This window comes from Apium graveolens, chromosome 6, assembly GCF_009905375.1.
Source record: "Apium graveolens cultivar Ventura chromosome 6, ASM990537v1, whole genome shotgun sequence".
Taxonomy (NCBI): Eukaryota; Viridiplantae; Streptophyta; class Magnoliopsida; order Apiales; family Apiaceae; genus Apium; species Apium graveolens.
The window spans coordinates 85,697,364-85,717,919 of record NC_133652.1 but is presented as its reverse complement, the minus strand read 5'-3'; the positions used below and the strand labels follow the sequence as shown (position 1 = coordinate 85,717,919).

The 20,556-nt window shown below is 35.5% G+C and overlaps 1 protein-coding gene and 1 non-coding gene across 2 annotated transcripts; one reads left to right on the top strand and one right to left on the bottom strand.

The window, feature by feature from the left end:
• Nucleotides 1–304: 304 nt before the first annotated feature.
• TRNAG-UCC (transfer RNA glycine (anticodon UCC)) lies at nucleotides 305–376 on the bottom strand. The gene has a single exon. It is a non-coding gene; the product is annotated as a tRNA-Gly (tRNA).
• A 2,326-nt stretch (nucleotides 377–2,702) lies between these two features.
• On the top strand, nucleotides 2,703–6,763 carry LOC141667681 (uncharacterized). The gene is made up of 7 exons (XM_074474265.1): nucleotides 2,703–4,456; nucleotides 4,622–4,712; nucleotides 4,813–4,970; nucleotides 5,315–5,366; nucleotides 5,525–5,604; nucleotides 5,701–5,794; nucleotides 5,878–6,763. The coding sequence occupies exons 1-7, from the start codon at nucleotides 2,816–2,818 to the stop codon at nucleotides 6,582–6,584; spliced, it is 2,823 nt and encodes a 940-aa protein (XP_074330366.1). The 5' UTR covers nucleotides 2,703–2,815; the 3' UTR covers nucleotides 6,585–6,763.
• The last annotated feature ends 13,793 nt before the right edge of the window (nucleotides 6,764–20,556 follow it).

The following is a 20,556-nucleotide window of genomic DNA, read 5'->3' as shown; positions in this document are numbered from 1 at the left end:
TTATATTCCTTTGTCAAGATTATTTATTTTCTGGAGATAATATTCGTTTAAGGAGATTATTGGTTAATACACATATCAATTATCAAGTTTCAATTGGGCTCTACAGATTTATTTATTTTTTTTTTAAAAAAACATTTTGTTTAAAGCTTGAATTTATAGGGCTTGTGTTTGGATAGGAAATGAATGTGCTTAAATGAGAAGAAATTTGGTATAGACCCTGGTGCAAAATTAGAACAAAAAAAATCCCTTAGTTTCTTCTTGACTTGTGGCTAGGTGCTTGGAGTCTCCGTGGTTGCAAAAGAAATGCGTTTGCCGGGAGTCGAACCCGGGTCTATTGCTTGGAAGGCAATTATCCTAACCGTTGGACTACAAACGCAGATGTTATTATTAATTAAACAATTTTATTGTACACTTAGTCTTACCGATAAATGTAAATAATTTGATTCCAGTTGAGCATTACATAATAAACTTTCATTATTTTTTTTAAGCTATATACAAATATGACACCTCAACAGTTAGCTAGACAGACTGACATATTCACATACACACAAGTTTACCATAGGAGGAATGTATCCGAGTCAAGAATGTATTGAACTATTGATGAGTGATTTATTAAGTTAATAAAATTAATTTGTTTGTCAAAAAAATCAGTAGCCGTGTGTTTAATTTCAGGTTCATATTTTTGTTATGGCAAAATAATAAAAAATTACTAAAAGAAAATAGTAAAGTAATTGATGAAAATAGTAAAATAATTGATGATTTCTGATATGAAATTCATCCCTTGTCTGACAGGCTGTTATAGGAAGAGTTTATGGATAAAGAAATTTTGTTATAATGACACCTACCTTCTTCTTCTATCCCCTCTCCCCCCAAAATAAGGTCCTATCATAGGAAGTATTCCATGCCAAATACAATGAACCCTTTCAATTTTCAATTTTTCCATGCAAATTTATTGATATTTTTTCATTTGTTACCTTCTTAAGAATTGTAATAATTATTTATTTATGATGAGTAGTGTTGAAGTCACAAAAAATATAAAAAAAATTGTTGCAAAATGACGTGATATTGTTATTAAAAAAATATGAAATAATAGTTTAATTGATGTTATTAGTTTAATGTCATTTTTATTTAGCAAATAAAAGTACACCTGACATTTTGTAAATTTTGATAAACAGTTTTCTACAGCTGACAAAAAAAATGAACAAAAAGGATAACAAAGGAGAAATTAGCAAAATATTCTCCAAAGTCTCGGCACATGTATATATATATGCAAAACCTAACCCGTCACCAACTAAAGTATACAAAGATAGTAGGGATCACAGATCATTATCCAAATTCAAAATTATGAAACCTAACAGATTTCAACTAGTGCAAAAGCATAACAAGATTTGGTGAATCAGTGCACGTCGAGATTGTAAGCACGTTGGTCCAGATAGAGAGGGGAACATGCTCTCCACATTTAGAGGAAATCTGCCCTCCAGATTGAGCCTTGCATGCGTTGTCCACAAATGGTGCCTGTACTACAGAAGTTAATAGAAATTATAAACTACTCCTATATAGGTTTAGAATTCATGTAAAACATATCTAGTTCCTGATTTCAAGCAAAGGTTGCAGTGTTCTTATATTCGTGTATTCTGGCCAAACCTTTACTTTTTTAAGATGAAAATCACTCGACTCGCATACAAAGGATCCCGTAGTTACCCATTTCAGTCGTGCAATTAGTAGAATCGGGATTTCTTGTAGTGGTCAAAACTCAAAATTGTAGCAAAAAAGTTGTACTAATTGCACGACTGACTTTGGTAACTGGTACAGATATAAATTTAATAGCTGTGTCCTTGCCTGCAATTTCCTGCATTAATCCCAGAAATCATGTTGCAGTGGGTTTCAGGGATCCTTGTCCATATGAAGCCAGAATTAGAGAGCATCACCATGCCTTGTTTCAATATATATCATTTAGCAGTGCACTCTCGGCATCCTTAAACAATGACTCCTTTTAAATCCATAAACTTATTGTGAAAGAAATATTGAATTTTGTGCCTTTAATTAGTTCTGTAACTTCATTTTCTGTTAAATATCTACCAGTGTTATGTTTCTAAACGTGCCAAACAAATAAGATATTAAAAAAAAAATTCAAGTAATCTGCTTCTACATCCTGCAAATCTCAGTGTTGAACCAAACACCCAGAGAAGTGAAAGCATGCAATATAAAGGACAGAATCCTTGCATATTAGGGTTACAGATAACTACAAACCTTCCTTGCAGTATCACTGAAATAGCCTGGGTACTGCAACTTCAGATGGGAATTGCAGAACATTCTCACCATTATCTTTACCGACTGATGCAACATTATGAGCAAGGGAAGATAGTTTTCCACATTACCCATAACTTGCAATAGAATAGGATCTGATGAGTTAGCATTCTCCTTTGGATAAAGATAACCATTTACCCTGTTGAAATTCCATGTTCAGTGTGTAGGTAGCTTGCATGACAAATGCTAAAAAATTGACAAGACAAATTACTAAATACTAAAGAAAAATTACTAGGAGGCTTAGACTAATAGAACTATAATACTTAAAGCTAAATTACTAATAATATCATCTAGATAAATTATAGATATGCAAAAGCTGAGGAGGAGAATTAACACCAACATTACTTTCTCTCCATCCACCCAAACAAATTTGCAATACCCTTCTTTTTCTCCCTTCCACTTCTCTCTATCATATTTTTCTGCCATTCCAGAACAAAAAAAAACTTGAATTTTAACTCTAACACAATTTTGAAAAATTGTCCAATTTTTTCTTCACCAATGTGCAACAATGGACAAAAGGACATTGACTATGAACTGGGACCGTGTAGGAGATGACGAGGATGATCATTTCTTCGAAACCTACGATCGGATCTCATCAGCTGTACCTCTTGACTTGGATTCTTCTGATGAAGAATTCGATGACAGTCGAATGTCATTTGCCTCTGCTGTCTCCTCTGCAGCAGTACTTAATGATTTACGCAACTGCAGCTTCAAGTCATCAACAAATCCTCCATCTGTGTTGGAAAACTACGATGTATGGATGGCGGAACCCGGGTCCATTCAGGATAGACGGAAACGTCTATTTCAAGGTATGGGGTTGAATAGTAATAAAGAACTTCTTGCCATTGCCAGCACCAAGTTCAGTAGAGGTGTTTCGAAAAAAGTTCAAACTGAAAAGCAGGGAGGTAATGACAAACCTAAGACAAAAGAATCAAAGAAAGAGCCTACGACCAAGCCTGAGGCTGAGAAGAAAAATGCAAATGGAAATGATCCGGAGTCATTGCCTCCATCAACTATAGAGTCGTTGCCAACAACAACTATGGAGTCGTTGCCCCCAGCAACTATTGTACTTGTTCGTTCCCGTTCAGATGGAGAAATAGTATCACTTTCATTTTTAACTAGAAGAAGAAAAGAAGAGTTACTAGGGAAAGTTTCAAAGCAGCGCCTTACTCGGACATCATCTGCGATTATGAGACCAAATGTGGGTGTATGTCAGGTTGCCAACACTATTCGATTTCAATCAAGTAAATCCTCAGTAAATAGCACTGACCAATTAGGATCATATTTCCTAATAAAGAATTTAGATACTGGAACTGAATTCATTGTCAAGGAGTACAATGACAAGGGATTGTGGAATAAAGTTAGCGATCTTCACACTGGAAAGCAGCTTACACTGGAAGAATTTGAGAAGTCCGTTGGACATTCTCCAGTTGTTAAGGAGTTGATGCATCGGACAAGCTTAGCAAAAAATCCTGACGACGACAAAAAAGCAGCTGCAGCTGCAGCTGCAGCAGCAGACTCATCCTTCACCAAGAGCTTTAGGAACAGCAAGAAAAAAGGGGCTGCACTATTTAAGAATATAATGGGTGTAGCAAATAGCGTGAGTGGATTTATAGGCGAGAGAGAAAAATCACAGCAACAATCTCAACCCGAACAGAAATCCAACAAAAATTCCTCGTCCCAGTGGGTTAAAGTTCGTCAGCACGGAAAGCAGTATAAAGAATACACGGGATTGCATTTGTGTCAAGAAATCCAGGCTCACGAGGGATCTATTTGGACTATCAAGTTCAGCCACGATGCGTGTTTCCTTGCCAGCGCAGGGGAAGATAGAGTTATCCATGTCTGGGAAGTGCAAGAATGTGAAGTTGTGTCATCAAAGCCACCTGATGATATGAATTCTGCCAGCTCCACACCAGTACACCCAATGGCAATGGCAGGCAGTTCTCCTGATCGCCCTCCTCTGGCAGAGAATAATGCTGTGCCATCGGAGAAAAAAACTAAAGGGAAGAACTCAAGCAAAAAAAAGGGGAACTCCATACCTGACTATGTCAATGTGCCAGAGACTGTTTTTGCACTTTCAGAACGACCAATATGTTCCTTCACAGGTCATCAGGACGATGTTTTGGATCTCTCTTGGTCAAAGTCTCAGGTTAGCAGATTACTAACATGAATTCCAGACGATGTATATACAAAAACTAGAACACGATTAAGAATCAGTATAACAATATTTTTATCTAGTGCAAAACTATAGCCAAAGAAGCTTTTATAAATGCCTTCCCGTTTTTTTAATATGCATATTTTAAATTACGTACAGCTGCTTCTTTCATCTTCGATGGACAAAACAGTTAGACTGTGGGACATTGAAACTAAAGATTGTTTAAAGATGTTTGCTCACAATGACTACGGTGAGATGGCTTACGGTTACAGTTTTTGATCCTACAGTACTAATACATTATATTCTTATCTATAAAATATACATCTCATGCTGCATGATCGGATTGGCAGTTACATGTATACAATTCAATCCAGTGGATGATGATTACTTTCTCAGTGGCTCACTGGATGCAAAGATTCGAATTTGGAGCATACCTAATCGGCAAGTTGTGGACTGGATGGATCTGCATGAGATGGTTACAGCTGCTTGTTATACTCCTGATGGCCAGGTAGCTGCTAATTTTCCATCTGACCACTAAAACTGTATCCATTATGCTTTCACTGTTGTATAATTGAGTTGTACTGAAAGCCTTTAGTATAGTTTCTAAATTTCAGATCAGCTGTAAAACAACACTTACTTTAGCTACATTCAGGAATATGGTTCTCATTAATAAATTTACAAGTACCAGAAGCAGTCATTAACAACCTTAGTTTTCTATTCAATCAATTAAGAAAACAATTCATGATTAAGTTAACATTGGATTCATAATCCATTGACGATTATGATATTATGATTTGGTACTTGAGAAAGAGTATGTAACACGAATTCTTACACTCCACTGTCGTTTTTCAGAGTGCTGTAGTCGGTTCACACAAAGGAACTTGTCGCTTGTATAGCACAGCTGGTATCATTCTGATCCCTCCATACCTTTCCTTTCTCTTACTTCTTGCTATTTTCAACAAACATGTAGTTAACCATGTTGAGTTCAGTTTTGTGTTTAAAAAACATTAGTCAGTATTAAGATTCAGGTATATATCTTCTGACTAATCATTTGTAATTTAGATTCTAAGCTAGAGCAGAAAGAGAACATCAATATTCAAACTAAGAAAAAAGCTCAGCCAAAAAAGATTACAGGCTTTCAGGTGAACCTCTAACTTTCTCTGATATCGTTGTCTCGTCTAAGATCTATTGTAAAGTTCATCCTTATAAGTACTAAACTATTCCAATTGTCATTACAGTATAACCCATCAAATCCTTCTGAGCTGCTCATCACTTCTGCTGACTCACGGATTAGAATATTCGATGGATCAGATATTACTCACAAATTTAGAGGTATTCTCTAGGTCTGAGGTGTTGGACAAGTATTCAGTTCGTTAATCACAAAACTAGTGAAATGCTGATATTTAATCTGACAGGATTCCGAAACACTAGCAGTCAAATTGCATCTTCTTTCAGTCCAGATGGAAAATATGTCATAAGTGCAAGCGAAGATTCTCAAGTGTATGTCTGGAAGCGTGAAGAGTCTCGAAATGCAGGAAATGGTAAAAGCAAAACTATAATAAGCATCCCATCTCATGAACATTTCAACAGCAAGGAAGTTTCGGTCGCAATTCCATGGCCTGGTAGTATAAAAAATGAGCCTCCAATTGTAGAATTACATTCCAAAAGGCACTCAAGACGTACAACACCACAATCCCAGTCCGGCAATGTTTCTCCAACCAAAGAGGAAGTAGGGCCTAATAGTAAGGCACAGCTACCACCCCTTCCACACAAAAATAATCATTCAGAAAAAGTTACTCAATCAGAAAAAGTTACAAGTAGCCCAGAGGAGGATCAAGACCAAATTTCTCGTACAGAGTCGGGGATAGGCGAGTCGTTTAGTTCAGCTTCAATGAGAGATGACCCGTCTGCTATCTCCAATTCTAGCAGCAGTTTAGGATCTTGGTCTTCTTCTTGGTCTTGGTTTGATGTTGGGAATAGCCACACGCAAACTGTCCAAGCAACAGCATGGGGCTTGGTAATTGTGACAGCGGGTCTGGGAGGTGAGATCAGGGCTTACCAGAATTTCGGGCTGCCTCTCAAGGTTGGCCGTCAAACCTATCTCTTTAGAGACCTTACATAAGTACATTTGTATTCTCTCAACAAAAATTAAGTCATTCCAATATAAATTTTGCATGGTGTACATTTTGCATGTGAATCAAAGAACAACACTGAGTTGTTTCTGCAGTCACCTATGTGTTGCAGATGTCAATTTCATATCATAGTTGTAAATTAGCGGAATAATTAGAACTTTTCTTTGTTTGTATGGAATTTTAGTTAGCTCACACCAAATTTATATGGAGAAATTTAACTTATGTTCAAATTCAGTATCCTAAATATTGGGGAACTACCGAAATTTGGTATCCCGGTGGGCTGTGCTAGATAAAAGAGTAAAGTGTCAAGTGCAGAGACTAAACTAGATCATGGATCACATATACATGTGTACTGAAAGACAAATATAGATAAAAAATTTAAGCATGTGTTTACATTTGTTAGTACTACTTAGAACAACTAATATGTATATTACAACCGAAAGAGAAGAATAATATTCAAAGTGTTTTCCATGAACGTTACATTGCTTGAATTTAAACACTTTCCATTGTATCTCCACTACTGAACGCTATCCTAATAAAATGTCACTGACCTAGTCTTGCGGTTAACAAAAACACTTTGTTACAACTGATTTATTCAACACCAAATCAATAAAAAAATACACAAATAAATAAACAATTACCTAAAAAATAAATTTAAGATTAAAACCCCAACAATCAGCCCCTTAATTTTAAATTTGTCATGAACCCGTTTGGTTATCAACTTAGTCCGTCTGGCTTTCATCCCATTTGGCTTCCAACTTAGCCCTTTTGGCTTTTAACTTCTCTACCCGTTTGGCACTCTAACATAGCCCGTCTGGCTTTAATACCTAGCCCGTCTGGCCATTTGTTTTCCCGTCTCACACATTGCTTCTTTGTCCGTATGACATTTCGTATTTGCCCATATGGCACGTTGTATTGCCCATCTGGCATTTCTAATTTGCTCATTTGGCACGTCGCATTTGCCCATATGACAGATACTTTTTTACCCATAATCTCCATATCCATATCCTGAATTTTCATGTGCATCATCATAGTTATCTTTCATGAATCCACCACCACAAGGTTTTAGCTCTCCACCGGCAGAGAAATTGCTTACTCCTATACTTACTCCTAAGCCAATCTTCAACTGTAACATATGCAGCTTGATTCCCATAAGATTCATCAGGTCCACCATATCTCCTATTTGCCCATCTGGAAACACTTGGAGATTGACTCGTGTACAGAGCTGCACCACTACTAGAGAACCACCTGAACCTGCATCATAACTTGAGATACCTCAAGCACACCAAAGCTTAATTTGATAACTCAAATTATCATATCGAGAGGAAGAATGAGTACCATATGTACTTATGCGTCCAGCAAAAGGACCGCTCCCATAACTAACGATAAGTACATGGGTTTTCATATTCAACCAGAGCATAGCCATCATTCAGGACCATAGGCTCGGATACCAAGTGTAGAGACTAAACTAGATCATGTATCACATATGCATGTGTAATGAAAGAAAAATATAGATAAAAAACTTAAGCATGTGTTTACATCTGAGTACTACTTAGAATAACTAATATGTATATTACAACCGAAAGAGAAGAATAATATTCAAAGTGTTTTACATGAACGTTACATTGCTTGAATTTACACACCTAAAGCTACAGAGATGGCACCTAAAAAATAAGGAACTACTTCCTATTATATCTCTACTACTGAACGCTATCCTAATAAAATGTCACTAACCTAGTCTTGCTGTTAACAAAAACACTTTGTTACAACTGATTTATTCAACACCAAATCAATAAAAAAATACACAAATAAATAAACAATTACATAATAAATAAATTTAAGATTAAATCCCAACATCATGTACATGTACTCACACCGAAACACCACTTACAATACAGAGCTCTGAAAAATTCCGCTTCTGAACTTATACTTCATGCTCGGTATATCACCGTCCGATTCCAGTTAAATCCATTAATAACTAAATTAGTTCTATATCTCGTAAATGCACGGGCATATCCTAAATTGCGTGAATTGATGTTATTTTAGCAGTTGTTGACAGTATATTCATGTTGTTGGTTGTTTATGTATATGAGCGATAGTTTTATGATTGTGATAGTGGTGCATGATGTGTTCTTCGACATTTGACATTAAGTTGAAACTCTAGATTTTGTAGTGGTTTTCCTTATCCGCCACATAAGGCGGCCCATTAGTATTGAGAAAATGTCAAGGAGCAAGCTAAAAAGGAAAGACATGCTTGTTAACATATATAATATTATTATTGGATAATTTCATTATTATAATAGCTTCCTTGTTATGATGTTTTTATTTATTATTGTTTGGTTATTTGCTATATAAGCACCTCTTCTATTGTAGTCAAGTACAAGTTGTTTTATAATTAAATCCTCTTTTTTCTCTTCTCTCTATATTATTTCATGGTATCAAGAGATATGTTTCGATCCGGGATAGGTTGATGATGAATTATATTAGGTTGGCTTCCACATCTTGGGTTTAAAATATGTGTTATAATTATTATTTCTTCTCGTCGGCTTTTTATTCAAATCTGTTTTTTTCTTTTTCTTGGATGATTTTGAGTTTTAATCATCATCGTTGTTTTTTTCTTCGATTTGGTTGAATTTCTTGTGGGTAAACAAAATTGATTTTGTTGAAGTTTGGTTGAAGTTTTTTCTGCTGGTTTTGGTTAATGCTAGACTTGCTAAGCAGGCCTGAACCCTCGCATTAGTATGATATTGTCCGCTTTGGACCGAGCCCGTACATATTTATTTTTGCATAACTCCCAAAGGCCTCATACAAATGGGGTTAACTAGTTGCCTATATACTAACAATCTGACCCTCCCATAAAAGATGTGAGACAAATCCTAACAATCTTCTACTTCACGCATCGGGCTCGACACCTGTCGGATTTGCGTGATATGGCTCCCCTAACCAATACTGGAAATCCATCTGGCCATCTGCTTACCGCTAGGCCCATGCTGGAAGACCCGTATGTCTTTCCCTTAAGTCCATCCTGGGATAGCCAATCTTCCGCTTACCAGGTCCCTTCTGGGAACCCGTTTGAGATTGTTCTGTACCGTTATAACTTGAAACTCTGATACCACTTATTGGGCTTGCTAAGAAGCCTTAACTCGACATTAGTAAGATATTGTCTGCCTGTTGCTTGCCCAACTCCTCAAGAAAATTCTTCAACCAAATCATCTCCTTGTTAGCTTCAGAGTTAGCCATATATTCTGCTTCTATGGTTGAAAGAGCAACATTATTTTGAAGTCGAGACATCCAACTAACTGTTGTTCCACCCAAAGTAAAAATATAACTCGTTGTACTTTTACTTGTATCCAAACATCCACCCAAATCTGCATCATACAACCCTTCCAAGATAACATCTTTCTTACTGAAATATAGTGAAACCTTGGATGTGCCTTTCAAGTATTATAGCAACCACTTGACTGCTTCACAATGCTCTCTTCCTGGATTAAATATAAATCTTCTAACAATTCCCACTGCACGAGCAATGTCTGGCCTTGTACACACCATAACATACACCAAACTTCCAACTACAAACGCATAAAGAACTTTGGCCATATCTTTCTTGTCTTCATTCATTTTAGGTGATTGCTTCTTCATGAGATTAAAGTGACTCACCAACGTTGTACTTCTGGTCTTCGCATCCTGGACACTGATTTTTTGCAATAATTTCTCAATATACTTATCTTGAGATAATTTTAAAGTACCTTCAACTCTACCCCTTATGATGCTCATACCAAGTATCTGTTTTGCTGCACCCATATCCTTCATCTCAAACTCCTCAGACATCTGTCTCTTTAGCCTGTTGATTTTCCTCATATTTGATCCTGCTATTAACATGTCATCAATATACAACAACAATATGATATAAGATGAATCAAACTATTTAAAGTAACAACAATGATTATAACACTCCTCGTGTAACCATTCTTCATCATAAAGTTGTCAAACTTCAAGAATCATTGCTATCAACTCTCTTGTAAAGTGATATCTCTGCTGAATATGTTTCGTCCTAACATGAAATACAGGATTCTTTGCAAGATGAATAATGTTAGGAATATGTTGTGAACTTGATGATAACTTAAACAAAACACCTTAGTAGATTTAACCTAGTGAATTTTGTAGCACTAGACAGATGATCAAATATAGTCCCAACGGATGATTTAATATAGTCCCGACAGATGACAATTTGACATCCACCGGGTGAGTAGCTTATGTAATAATAAGTATTGTAGCACATTTCTGCAAGCAACTTTATGTAGATTCTGTAGGGGTGTTTGAGTCATGTTGACTACTAGTGGATATGTATAATAGGTTGATTAATTGTAAATATAAGATATCTTGTAATTCTGTATAAGTGAAATGGAGTCAAGTGACAAATAGCTACCCGACAGATGATCAACAAAACTACCTGACGGATGATCAACAAAGCTACCCGACGGATGATAAACATGTACCCGACGGATGATCAAATTCAAATATCTGTTGACAGTGACAACACAGTCACATGCGTTGGGTGTTTGCAAAAGGAATATGACAGCTGTTAAGCAGGGATTTGAGAACAAAGAAGCATTACTATTTCCATGCAATTGTGAAGTTATTCAAAGATGCTAGCATAAAGTAGTGAAGTAGCATGGAGTTAGACTAGATATGTTTTGTTTTATTATCTTATCTTATTGTCATAAAAACTTGGTGATATATAAACCAAGTGTAGCTAGTAGAACATTCAACTAAGCAAACACATTTTAGAAGAGAAATAGAAAATGCTGTACTTGTCAAGAATTTCTCTATAGTTTGTTTGTTCTACTTGTAAGCAGTTGTGAGCTATTCAAGCTTCACAGGGTTCTCATTCGATATATATATGTATATATCTCTGTGGATACTTTCAAATCCACCAGAAAGTTTTAAAAGCTTGTGTTTTTATTACTTTGTGTTTTGATTTATATAACTACTTCATTCCGCACTCTGCAAATCAAACACTTATATATTTGTTGAGTTAGAACTGTTTTAAAATCTTGAAAAAGTAGCCAGAATTACATTCAACCCCCCTTCTGTAATTATTTTTGTATTGTTAGGGAATAATAATTGGTATCAGAGCAAGCTCTTGAAGTACAAAGAGTGTAAATATCACGACAAACATCAAGATGAATAAGAAGGATGTTGGAGTCAAAATTCCATTTCTGGACAAAGATAATTATCACCACTGGAAGGTGAAAATGCACCTACATCTTCTTTCCCAAGATGAGGCCTATGTGGATTGCATAGAGAGAGGTCCTCATGTACCAATGAGAGCTGCAACTGGCAATGAACCATATGTTCCCAAACCTAGGCATGAATGGTCAGATCCTGATATTGAGCAAGTCAGGAAAGATAAGAAGGCCATGAACATTTTGTTCAATGGAGTTGATGGTGATATGTTTGATAACATCATTAACTGTAAAATAGCTAAAGAGGTTTGGGACACAATCCGGATTATTTGTGATGGTACTTAGCAAGTAAGGGAGAACAAGATGCAGCTACTGATTCAGCAATATGAGCATTTCCACTGTGAAGAAAGTGAGTCTCTCACTGATATTTTTAGTAGATTTCAAAATCTACTAAATGCTCTAAAGTTGCATGGAAGAGTCTATCAAATAAAAGACTCTAACCTCAAGTTCCTTAGATCTCTTCCAAAAGAGTGGAAGCCAATGACAGTCTCATTGAGAAATTCTCAGGATTACAAGGAGTTCACCTTGGAGAGGCTATATGGCATCCTAAAAACTTATGAGCTTGAAATTGAGCAAGATGAGAGGATGGAGAAAGGAAGGAAGAAAGGAGGGTCCATAGCATTGGTTGCTAAGTTAGAGAAGGAGAAAGAGATGAAGGTAGAAGCTGTTGAGACTACATCAAAGGTTTGTGAAAGCAAAGGTAAAGGACTGGTAGCTGAAAATGAAGATCACTTGAGCCAAGATGACATGCATGATATTGATGAACATCTAGCATTCCTATACAGAAGATTTGCCAAGATCAAATTCAAAAAGAATTTTGGAGCAGTCAAGCCAAGTAGAAACATGGTGGATAAATCCAAATTCAAATATTTTAAATGTGGCTTGGCAGGGCATTTTGCAAGTGAATGTAGAAAGTCTGATTCTAGCAAGAAGAAGTTTGAGCCTGTTGATTATAAACAGAAATACTTTGAGTTGCTCAAACAAAGGGAAAGGGCTTTCATCACACAGGAGAATGACTGGGCAGCTGATGGATCGGATGAAGATGAAGAAACAAGCTATGTCAACCTAGCCCTGATGGCCAAATCTAATGAAACATAAACAAGTTCTTCAAGTATTCAGGGAAACAGAAAGAATCTTTGGTATCTGGATAGTGGTTGCTCAAGGCACATGACTAGAGATTCTACCCTGCTCACTGAGTTCATGGAAAGAGCTGGCCCAAGTATTACTTTTGGAGATGACAACAAGGGTTATATTGTGGGATATGGCTTGATTTCAAAATAAAATGTCATCATTGAAGAGGTTGCCCTAGTGGATGGTCTCAAGCACAATTTGTTGAGTATCAGCCAGCTTTGTGATAAGGGCAATTCAGTAACCTTCAATTCAGAAGCCTGTATTGTGACAAACAAAAAGAGCAACAAAGTGGTTCTTACGGGAGTGAGAAAAAGAAATGTGTACCTAGTTGACTTCAACTCATCAAATGCAGAATCTGTTACTTGTCTTCTCAGTAAAGCAAGTCAAGATGAAAGTTGGCTATGGCACAAGAAGCTGTCCCATCTAAACTTCAAAACCATGAATGAGCTTGTCAAGAAAGAACTAGTAGAGGCATTCCTCAAGTGGAGTTTACTAAGGATGGATTGTGTGATGCATGCCAGAAAGGAAAGCAGATCAAAGCATTATTCAGAAAGAGGCTTGATTCAACAATTGAAGAACCCCAATTGTTACACATGGATTTGTTTGGACCAGTCAATGTGTTGTCCATCTCAAGGAAAATATTTTGCCTAGTAATTGTGGATGATTTCTCAAAGTTTCTCTTGGACATATATCCTAAAGTCTAAAGATGAAGCTAGTGAAATCATCATCAATCATATAAGTCAAGTCAATAATCATCCTGATTTTGAAGTAAGAAGAATCAGGAGTGACAATGGAACTGAGTTCAAGAATTCTGTGATGAGATCATTTTGTGAAGAGAATGGGATTATGCATGAGTTTTCTGCAGCAAGAACTCCACAAAAAAATGGAGTAGTAGAAAAAAAGAACAGTTCTCTTATTGAAGCTGCAAGGACAATGCTTGAAGAATCAAAGTTACCAACATATTTTTGGCTGAAACTATGAATATTGCTTGCTACGCTCAGAATATTTCTTTGGTTAATCAGGCAAAGTGCATGACACCCTATCAATTGTTCAAGAATAGGAAGCCAACTCCAAATTTTCTTCATGTCTTTGGCTGCAAATGTTATATCTTGAGGAATCAAACTGATCAACATGGGAAGTTTGATGCTAAAGCAGATGAAGGATTTTTTGTTGGATCTGCTGTGGGAAAGGCATGTAGAGTCTACAATCTAAGAACCAACATTGTTATGGAATCAGTACATGTTGTATTTGATGACAAAAAGATTGAAGGACTGCAAGATGGAGATTTCCATGAGAGCCTCAAGTTTGATAATGTGGAGATGGTTAGTGATGACAGTGATGATGAAAATGATCAAGAAATAGTAAATAAGGATAATACAGAAAAATCTACAACTAATGAAGCACATAACTCAACATCTGTCATGTTAGATATATTTGAGATGTCATGTCTAATGTGTTTCATGTTTAGTTTTCAGATCTTAACAAACAGGAAATATCAGTACTTACTGAAATCATCACTTACTGGAAGTCAGAACTTAAGGATATCAGTACTTAAATTATCAGGAGATAATTATCAGAAGATGGATATTGGAACTTAAGTGTGGGAGGAAGAACGGTTAAGGAAAGGCTGATTGAAATGAAAGAAGATCAAGACTAAATAAAGAAGAGATATGCATGGAGAAGATTTCTATGGAAAATAGAAGACTTGGAAAAGAAGATATCTAATTGATATATTTTAGGATACAGAATCATATTCAATATAAATTAGAGATTATCTTGTAACTGTGTAGTATATAAACATGGACATAGGGTTTACACTATATGTGTTATCATAATAGAAGTTATTATTTATTGTAACCCTAGCAGCTCTCGTGATAATTTGTTCATCACTGAGAGAGGACAGTTCCATATTGTAACAGAGTTTATTGTGTTGAATAAAATCTATTTTCTGTTACTTGTGTTCTTATATTCGATTTGATTGTGATAAACACTGTATTCAACCCCCTTCTACAGTGTGTGTGACCTAACAAGTGGTATCAGAGCAATCTGTTAACACACAAATAGTTTAAGATCCAAAAACAATCATTTCTGAAGAAGAACAAACTCCAACCAAGCTCACCAAAACTGAAGAACCTCCAAAGACTCAAATCCATAGTCGATATGAGATTATTAGAGTTCCCATACTGAAACCATCTGAATATCCCATATGGAAGGTGAGGATGTCTATGTTTCTGGAAGCTACTGATCCAATACCTTAACAGAATCAATGAAGGACCACACAAGCCAACCAAACTCTTTGTTGTACTTGCAGGTGAACCAGCAAAGTATGTACCAAAGGAGAAGAGTGATTACACTGTTGAAGATATCTCATCAATTGCTAAGGATGCTAAGGTACGACACTTGCTGCATAGTGCCATCGATAATGTAATGTCAAACAGGGTAATTAACTGTAAGACTGCAAAGGAGACATGGGATGTCTTGGAGACAAGGTGCCAGGGAACTGATTCAATTAAGAAAAACAGGAAGACTATACTCACTCAAGAGTATGAACACTTTGACTCAAAGCCCGATGAGTCATTAACTGGTTTATATGACAGATTTGTCAAACTCTTAAATGATTTGTCACTAGTTAACAAGGAATATGATCTTGAAGATTCAAATCTTAGATTTCTGTTAGCTCTTCCTGAATGTTGGGATTTGAAGGCCACCACTATAAGAGACAACTATGCTCTTGAAGAAACAACTCTTGATGAAATTTATGGGATGCTCAAGACTCATGAACTTGAGATGGAACAAAGAAGCAAGAGGAATGGAAGAAAGTCAAGGATTGTTGCTCTTAAGGCTGAGGAGGAATCCCCCAAAGCAGCTGCATCAAGGAAAGGCAAGGGAAAAGCTCTCATCACAAAGTCTGATACTGAATCATCAAGTTCTGATACTGATGATGACTCATAAACTGAAAGCTTATGTAACGCCCCCAAATTAGGGGTCAGGAATCTGGGTAGTCACGCCATCCTTCACTCATGTGTAACCTGGTATTGATTCAATAATCCACAGACCCCAATCTCATACTCACACACACAAGTTATAGTCTTAGAAACGACGTACAAGATGTAATCTTCTTTTATTACACTCGAATGTACTTTACAGGATCTCAAACAATTATTTATAATCTCTACATGAAGTTACAATAATTACAACTGATATCTTATATCTATCTGATACTCTAGCACACCTGAGACAAAGCTGCCAGGGATCCTCCCCATGACTGCAAGCGACTAAGTCCCACACCGGCATACATGTTATCTGTTGTGTTGTGTCATTTAAAAGAAAGCAAGAGTGAGCTATAATGCCCAGCATAATAATGTACAGTATGAAAATGACTGTATGATTAACTCACGTAAAACATCATATTTGATAAATACGTTTTCTTCAAAATAGTTTTCCTTGGTGATACACACCTTCTGAAAACAATCCTTTAGTGGATTTTATTAACCTGTGAATACCTTATTAGTAATCCCAGCACCTAGGCTTGGGTTACGGTATTACATCACAATTCCAATTGGAAGAATAGGACATTCACTGGAGCCACCGCATACGATGATCAGTCGTACTACGAAAATAGTAACCTTTTCTACTAGTAGAAGGACGAAACCGTCATCCCTCGGGTATCACCTTTGCCACATTTGGGCTACGTGTCCCATTCTGGGGTATACACATACTTCACAAGTTCCTGAGTACACTGAGTACCTTCGCCTGCGGTACCTTTGGTAGTCCATCTAACACACATAGTACCAAAGCCTATCCCTCCCTTGTCCTTTAAAATAATTCTATTAATCTCGAGAACTCGAACCACATCAAAGTTCCCCAAGCGTTTTAATCGTTTATAGAAATAGCTTATCTCTTTAAGATATAAGTGTATATATATGTATATACGTACTTCCGAAAATGTCGGAGGAAGTACTAAGGATGTGAGTTGACCATTGTCAACAGATAATTAATAAGGTGGAAAAGTTTCTTCTCGAAACTATATTCAATATATTAATAAGTCGGGATAATATTCACCGACGATCTGAAATTATTCGAATGATATTCTGAAATCAGAAAGTATATTTTAAATTAGGATCTATGATTTTTAAATCAATAATAAACCCTTTTAAGAATAATAATTAATTAAATAATAATCGATAAATAATTAAACCTCGAATGAGTTTACTTTCTAAAAGAATATTTAAAATAATATTTCTCAACTAGTTTGTGTTTACATAATTAATTAATCTATCATGATTAATCGGTTTTGAAATAAATAAATCGTTGGAGTATACTACTCCCATAATAAGGAATAAGTATATAGTATTTATTATTCGAACAATAAAATATAGTTGAGGGAATATGATCGTTGGGAAATTATTTTAATAAAAGTTCGAGGTGTTTTAATATTTCGTAAGTGGACGATGAGTCCCTTTAAAAATGTACTACTATGGACTTATAATCATCCAAAATATCTCCGGGATGATTCCCGGGTTTATACTTTATAAAACAAAACTGACCGACTCTCGGTCTTACGACTTATACATCATGCTCTACTGTAGCGTTAATATTCTTAAATAAGCACCTCCGGAATACTTCCGGGTTTTCATCAATTTAACTGACCGATCCTCGGTCTAAAATATATTCATGCCACGCTACTCGCTAGCGTTAACGTTCTCAATTATAAACTCCTCCGGGATACCTCCGGGTTTTTATAAGCTTACACCGACCGACTCTCGGTCTAAATATAATATTTCAAACTCGGTATAAACATATACTAGAAATTATCAACAATTGACTAATATAATACATCTCAAACTTCGTAAAACAGTTTAAAGCAATCTTATGCATATATCACAGTTTTGTAAAATATTCACAACACAACAGTTCTTAAAAGGTAGGGTTTGAAAACTTGCCTGGGTATCTCGAGGTGGAGGATGCTCTAGGTTCCGCTCGGAAATCTATGACAATAAACACAATTCATCTCGTTAGGTCCCGTTCTAATTTACGGCGACTCGCACTCATGCTGTAACGTCTGAGAAATATTATGTAATTATTTCATCAATAAATAATTATTATGTGATTTTTATGTGATTTTTGGTGAATTATTTGATGATTGATATTAATATTTGGGTGTTTATTTCTGATAAAAATTTAGATATTTTAATTTCTAATTATCCAGAATAAAATATAGATAATTTTGGTATTTTTCTGGTAATTTTTGGATCATTATATGATTTTATAAGGATTTATAGAATTAATAATGATTATTCTTACTTAATTATAAAATTACTTTTTAGAATCAGAAATCATTCCACTTCAACCGTTTTTGCGTTTTTACCACCCGAAACTCTTTTGAAAACTCCTTTCTAACCTAATCTGATAATTCTGAACACTTTTCGTGTTTTGACTTTTTCGATCCGGGGTACGGTTTGACCTGTACAGGTCCCGGTGTGAAATTTTCGATATGCAAATCATTTTATAGATCGATAAAAATCCGTATTCCCAAAAGGCGAGATATTATTACCTCATTTTCATATAAAGTATTTTATAAGAGTCTCTGTTTTGATAATTATCCAATTCTGATATTAAAATCGTATCGTCTTTTAGTTACTTAGCGGCTAATTAACCTATTTTTGGCACCGATATGTACATATAATTATTGAATTATTAAATAAATAAAATATGTAATGGTTCTGTCAGCTATGTGTCATTGTGGTATTAATTGTTTGTGATTTGTTAAACGCGAAGATAAATTTTATAATTAATTATCGAGCTGTATGAATTTAATTCATTTTTAAATGATTTTATTGAATACTTATTCTTGTAAATGCTAAAATTGCTCCTAAAATTATTTTTGTTGTTTTATAATTTTATTTTTAGGTTTTAGACGGAAGACCCGAGATTTGACATCGGATGTAACACCCCCAAATCCGGGGTCGGGGATTCGGGTTGTCACGAGTTCCATTTCCCTTATCAATACTTAATGTTAACAGTCAACCAACTACTGAGTAGTGTGACCCCACAATATACACACACACACACCACAAGTTATAGTCTCAGAGATGAATACCAAAAATAACACAAGTCATTTTATTCCACAATTATAAACCGTTACACCTTAAAAAGGGTTTCTGAATAATTTACATATTCCTTGCCATTATTACAATTCATAAATATACATAAGTATGGTACATCAAAAGTTGAAAGCCTAGCCTATTGGTAGTTCCTACCTCAGCCACAACGGCATCAACGCCTACAGGAAACTGCGGAACGTTTCCTATCCGCTCACGAATTGGGAGCTTGGTCCTGTTCATCTTGTCTCTCTGTTGTTGTGTGATGAAAGAAGAAAGTAAGGGTGAGCAACAAGCCCACCAAAATAATATGTATATCAATTAACAATATATGAGCATTCTCATAATACTCATGAAAGTCTTGGTCAAAAGAAATGAACCAAGTTTGATATCTTAACGTGACCAAGTCGCAAAATATTCAGTATATATATACATATATACTTTTCACAATCTTTGAAATCCTCTGACATGTATAATATACACAGAGTTCCAGTCTATAACTGTAAAAATATCGTTGCAAGGTGATCTCATATATCTAACCTTGTCTCAACGTTTTTCTGAAAATCTTTGATATGCATAAGATAATCATTTACTAGATATAAGTTTAAACGATGAAGTTACGAGATACTCCAATATACTTATATCTTTCCGAATACTACTTGAACTACCACCGTTCAAGTTATAATTAGTTTCAAAAGTTCATCACACTGATGAGACTACAAGATAAGACTTGAATAGATTAAATCTTTGAATATCATTATAAATAATGAAGTTACGAGATACTTCATTAAGTCCCGATATATATATACACCTATATATATACATTTCATACACTCCTTGAAAACCTCTGTTATGAAAATTATAAACAGAGTTGTAATATCCAATAAATTTGGAAAGGAGAAAAACTTGGCATAAACCTGATATCTTGCTGATCAGGCAAAGATACCAATAAGTAACCTTTTCTACTAGTAGATGGACGAATTCCCCACTGGTCATCACCCTGGTCGCAATATGACCTTATGTTGGACTGCCACTCAACCACTTACGCATTTGATGGACTTCCACTGAGCCACTTACACTTTCATGGACGCCCACTGAGCCCATGTTGCTTATGCCGACTCGATAGATGGACTTACTTCCCGAACGTTGGGTAAGTAATCAATTTATTTACCAAAACAGCAACCTTGTTGCGAATATAAAATACACCACAGAGCCGGATCCCTCCGGTTTTGAGCGAGTATTTAAATCCCCTTTAAAAGGAAGATCTTAAATATATAAAAAAATAAGTTTTGGGATCCGCTCTAACTTTTAAAAATCATTTTAAAGACTCGAAAACACTTTAAAGAGTGTTTGGAGTAATGCTGATTTAATAAAGTAAATCAGTCCCAATATATTAGAAAATATCTGAATATTATTATTTAAATAATATTCCCATAAAGAATAATCCTTATAAAAATAATTGAAGTAGAAGTTGTAAAACTTAT

Bases quoted from the DNA above. Each gene is read 5' to 3' on its own strand.
- LOC141667681 (XM_074474265.1), top strand. From the start codon at position 2,816: ATGGACAAAAGGACATTGACTATGAACTGGGACCGTGTAGGAGATGAC. The intron at 4,713-4,812 runs GTGAGATGGCTT...TCGGATTGGCAG, and splicing joins GTTTGCTCACAATGACTACG to TTACATGTATACAATTCAAT. The intron at 5,605-5,700 runs GTGAACCTCTAA...TTGTCATTACAG, and splicing joins AAAAGATTACAGGCTTTCAG to TATAACCCATCAAATCCTTC.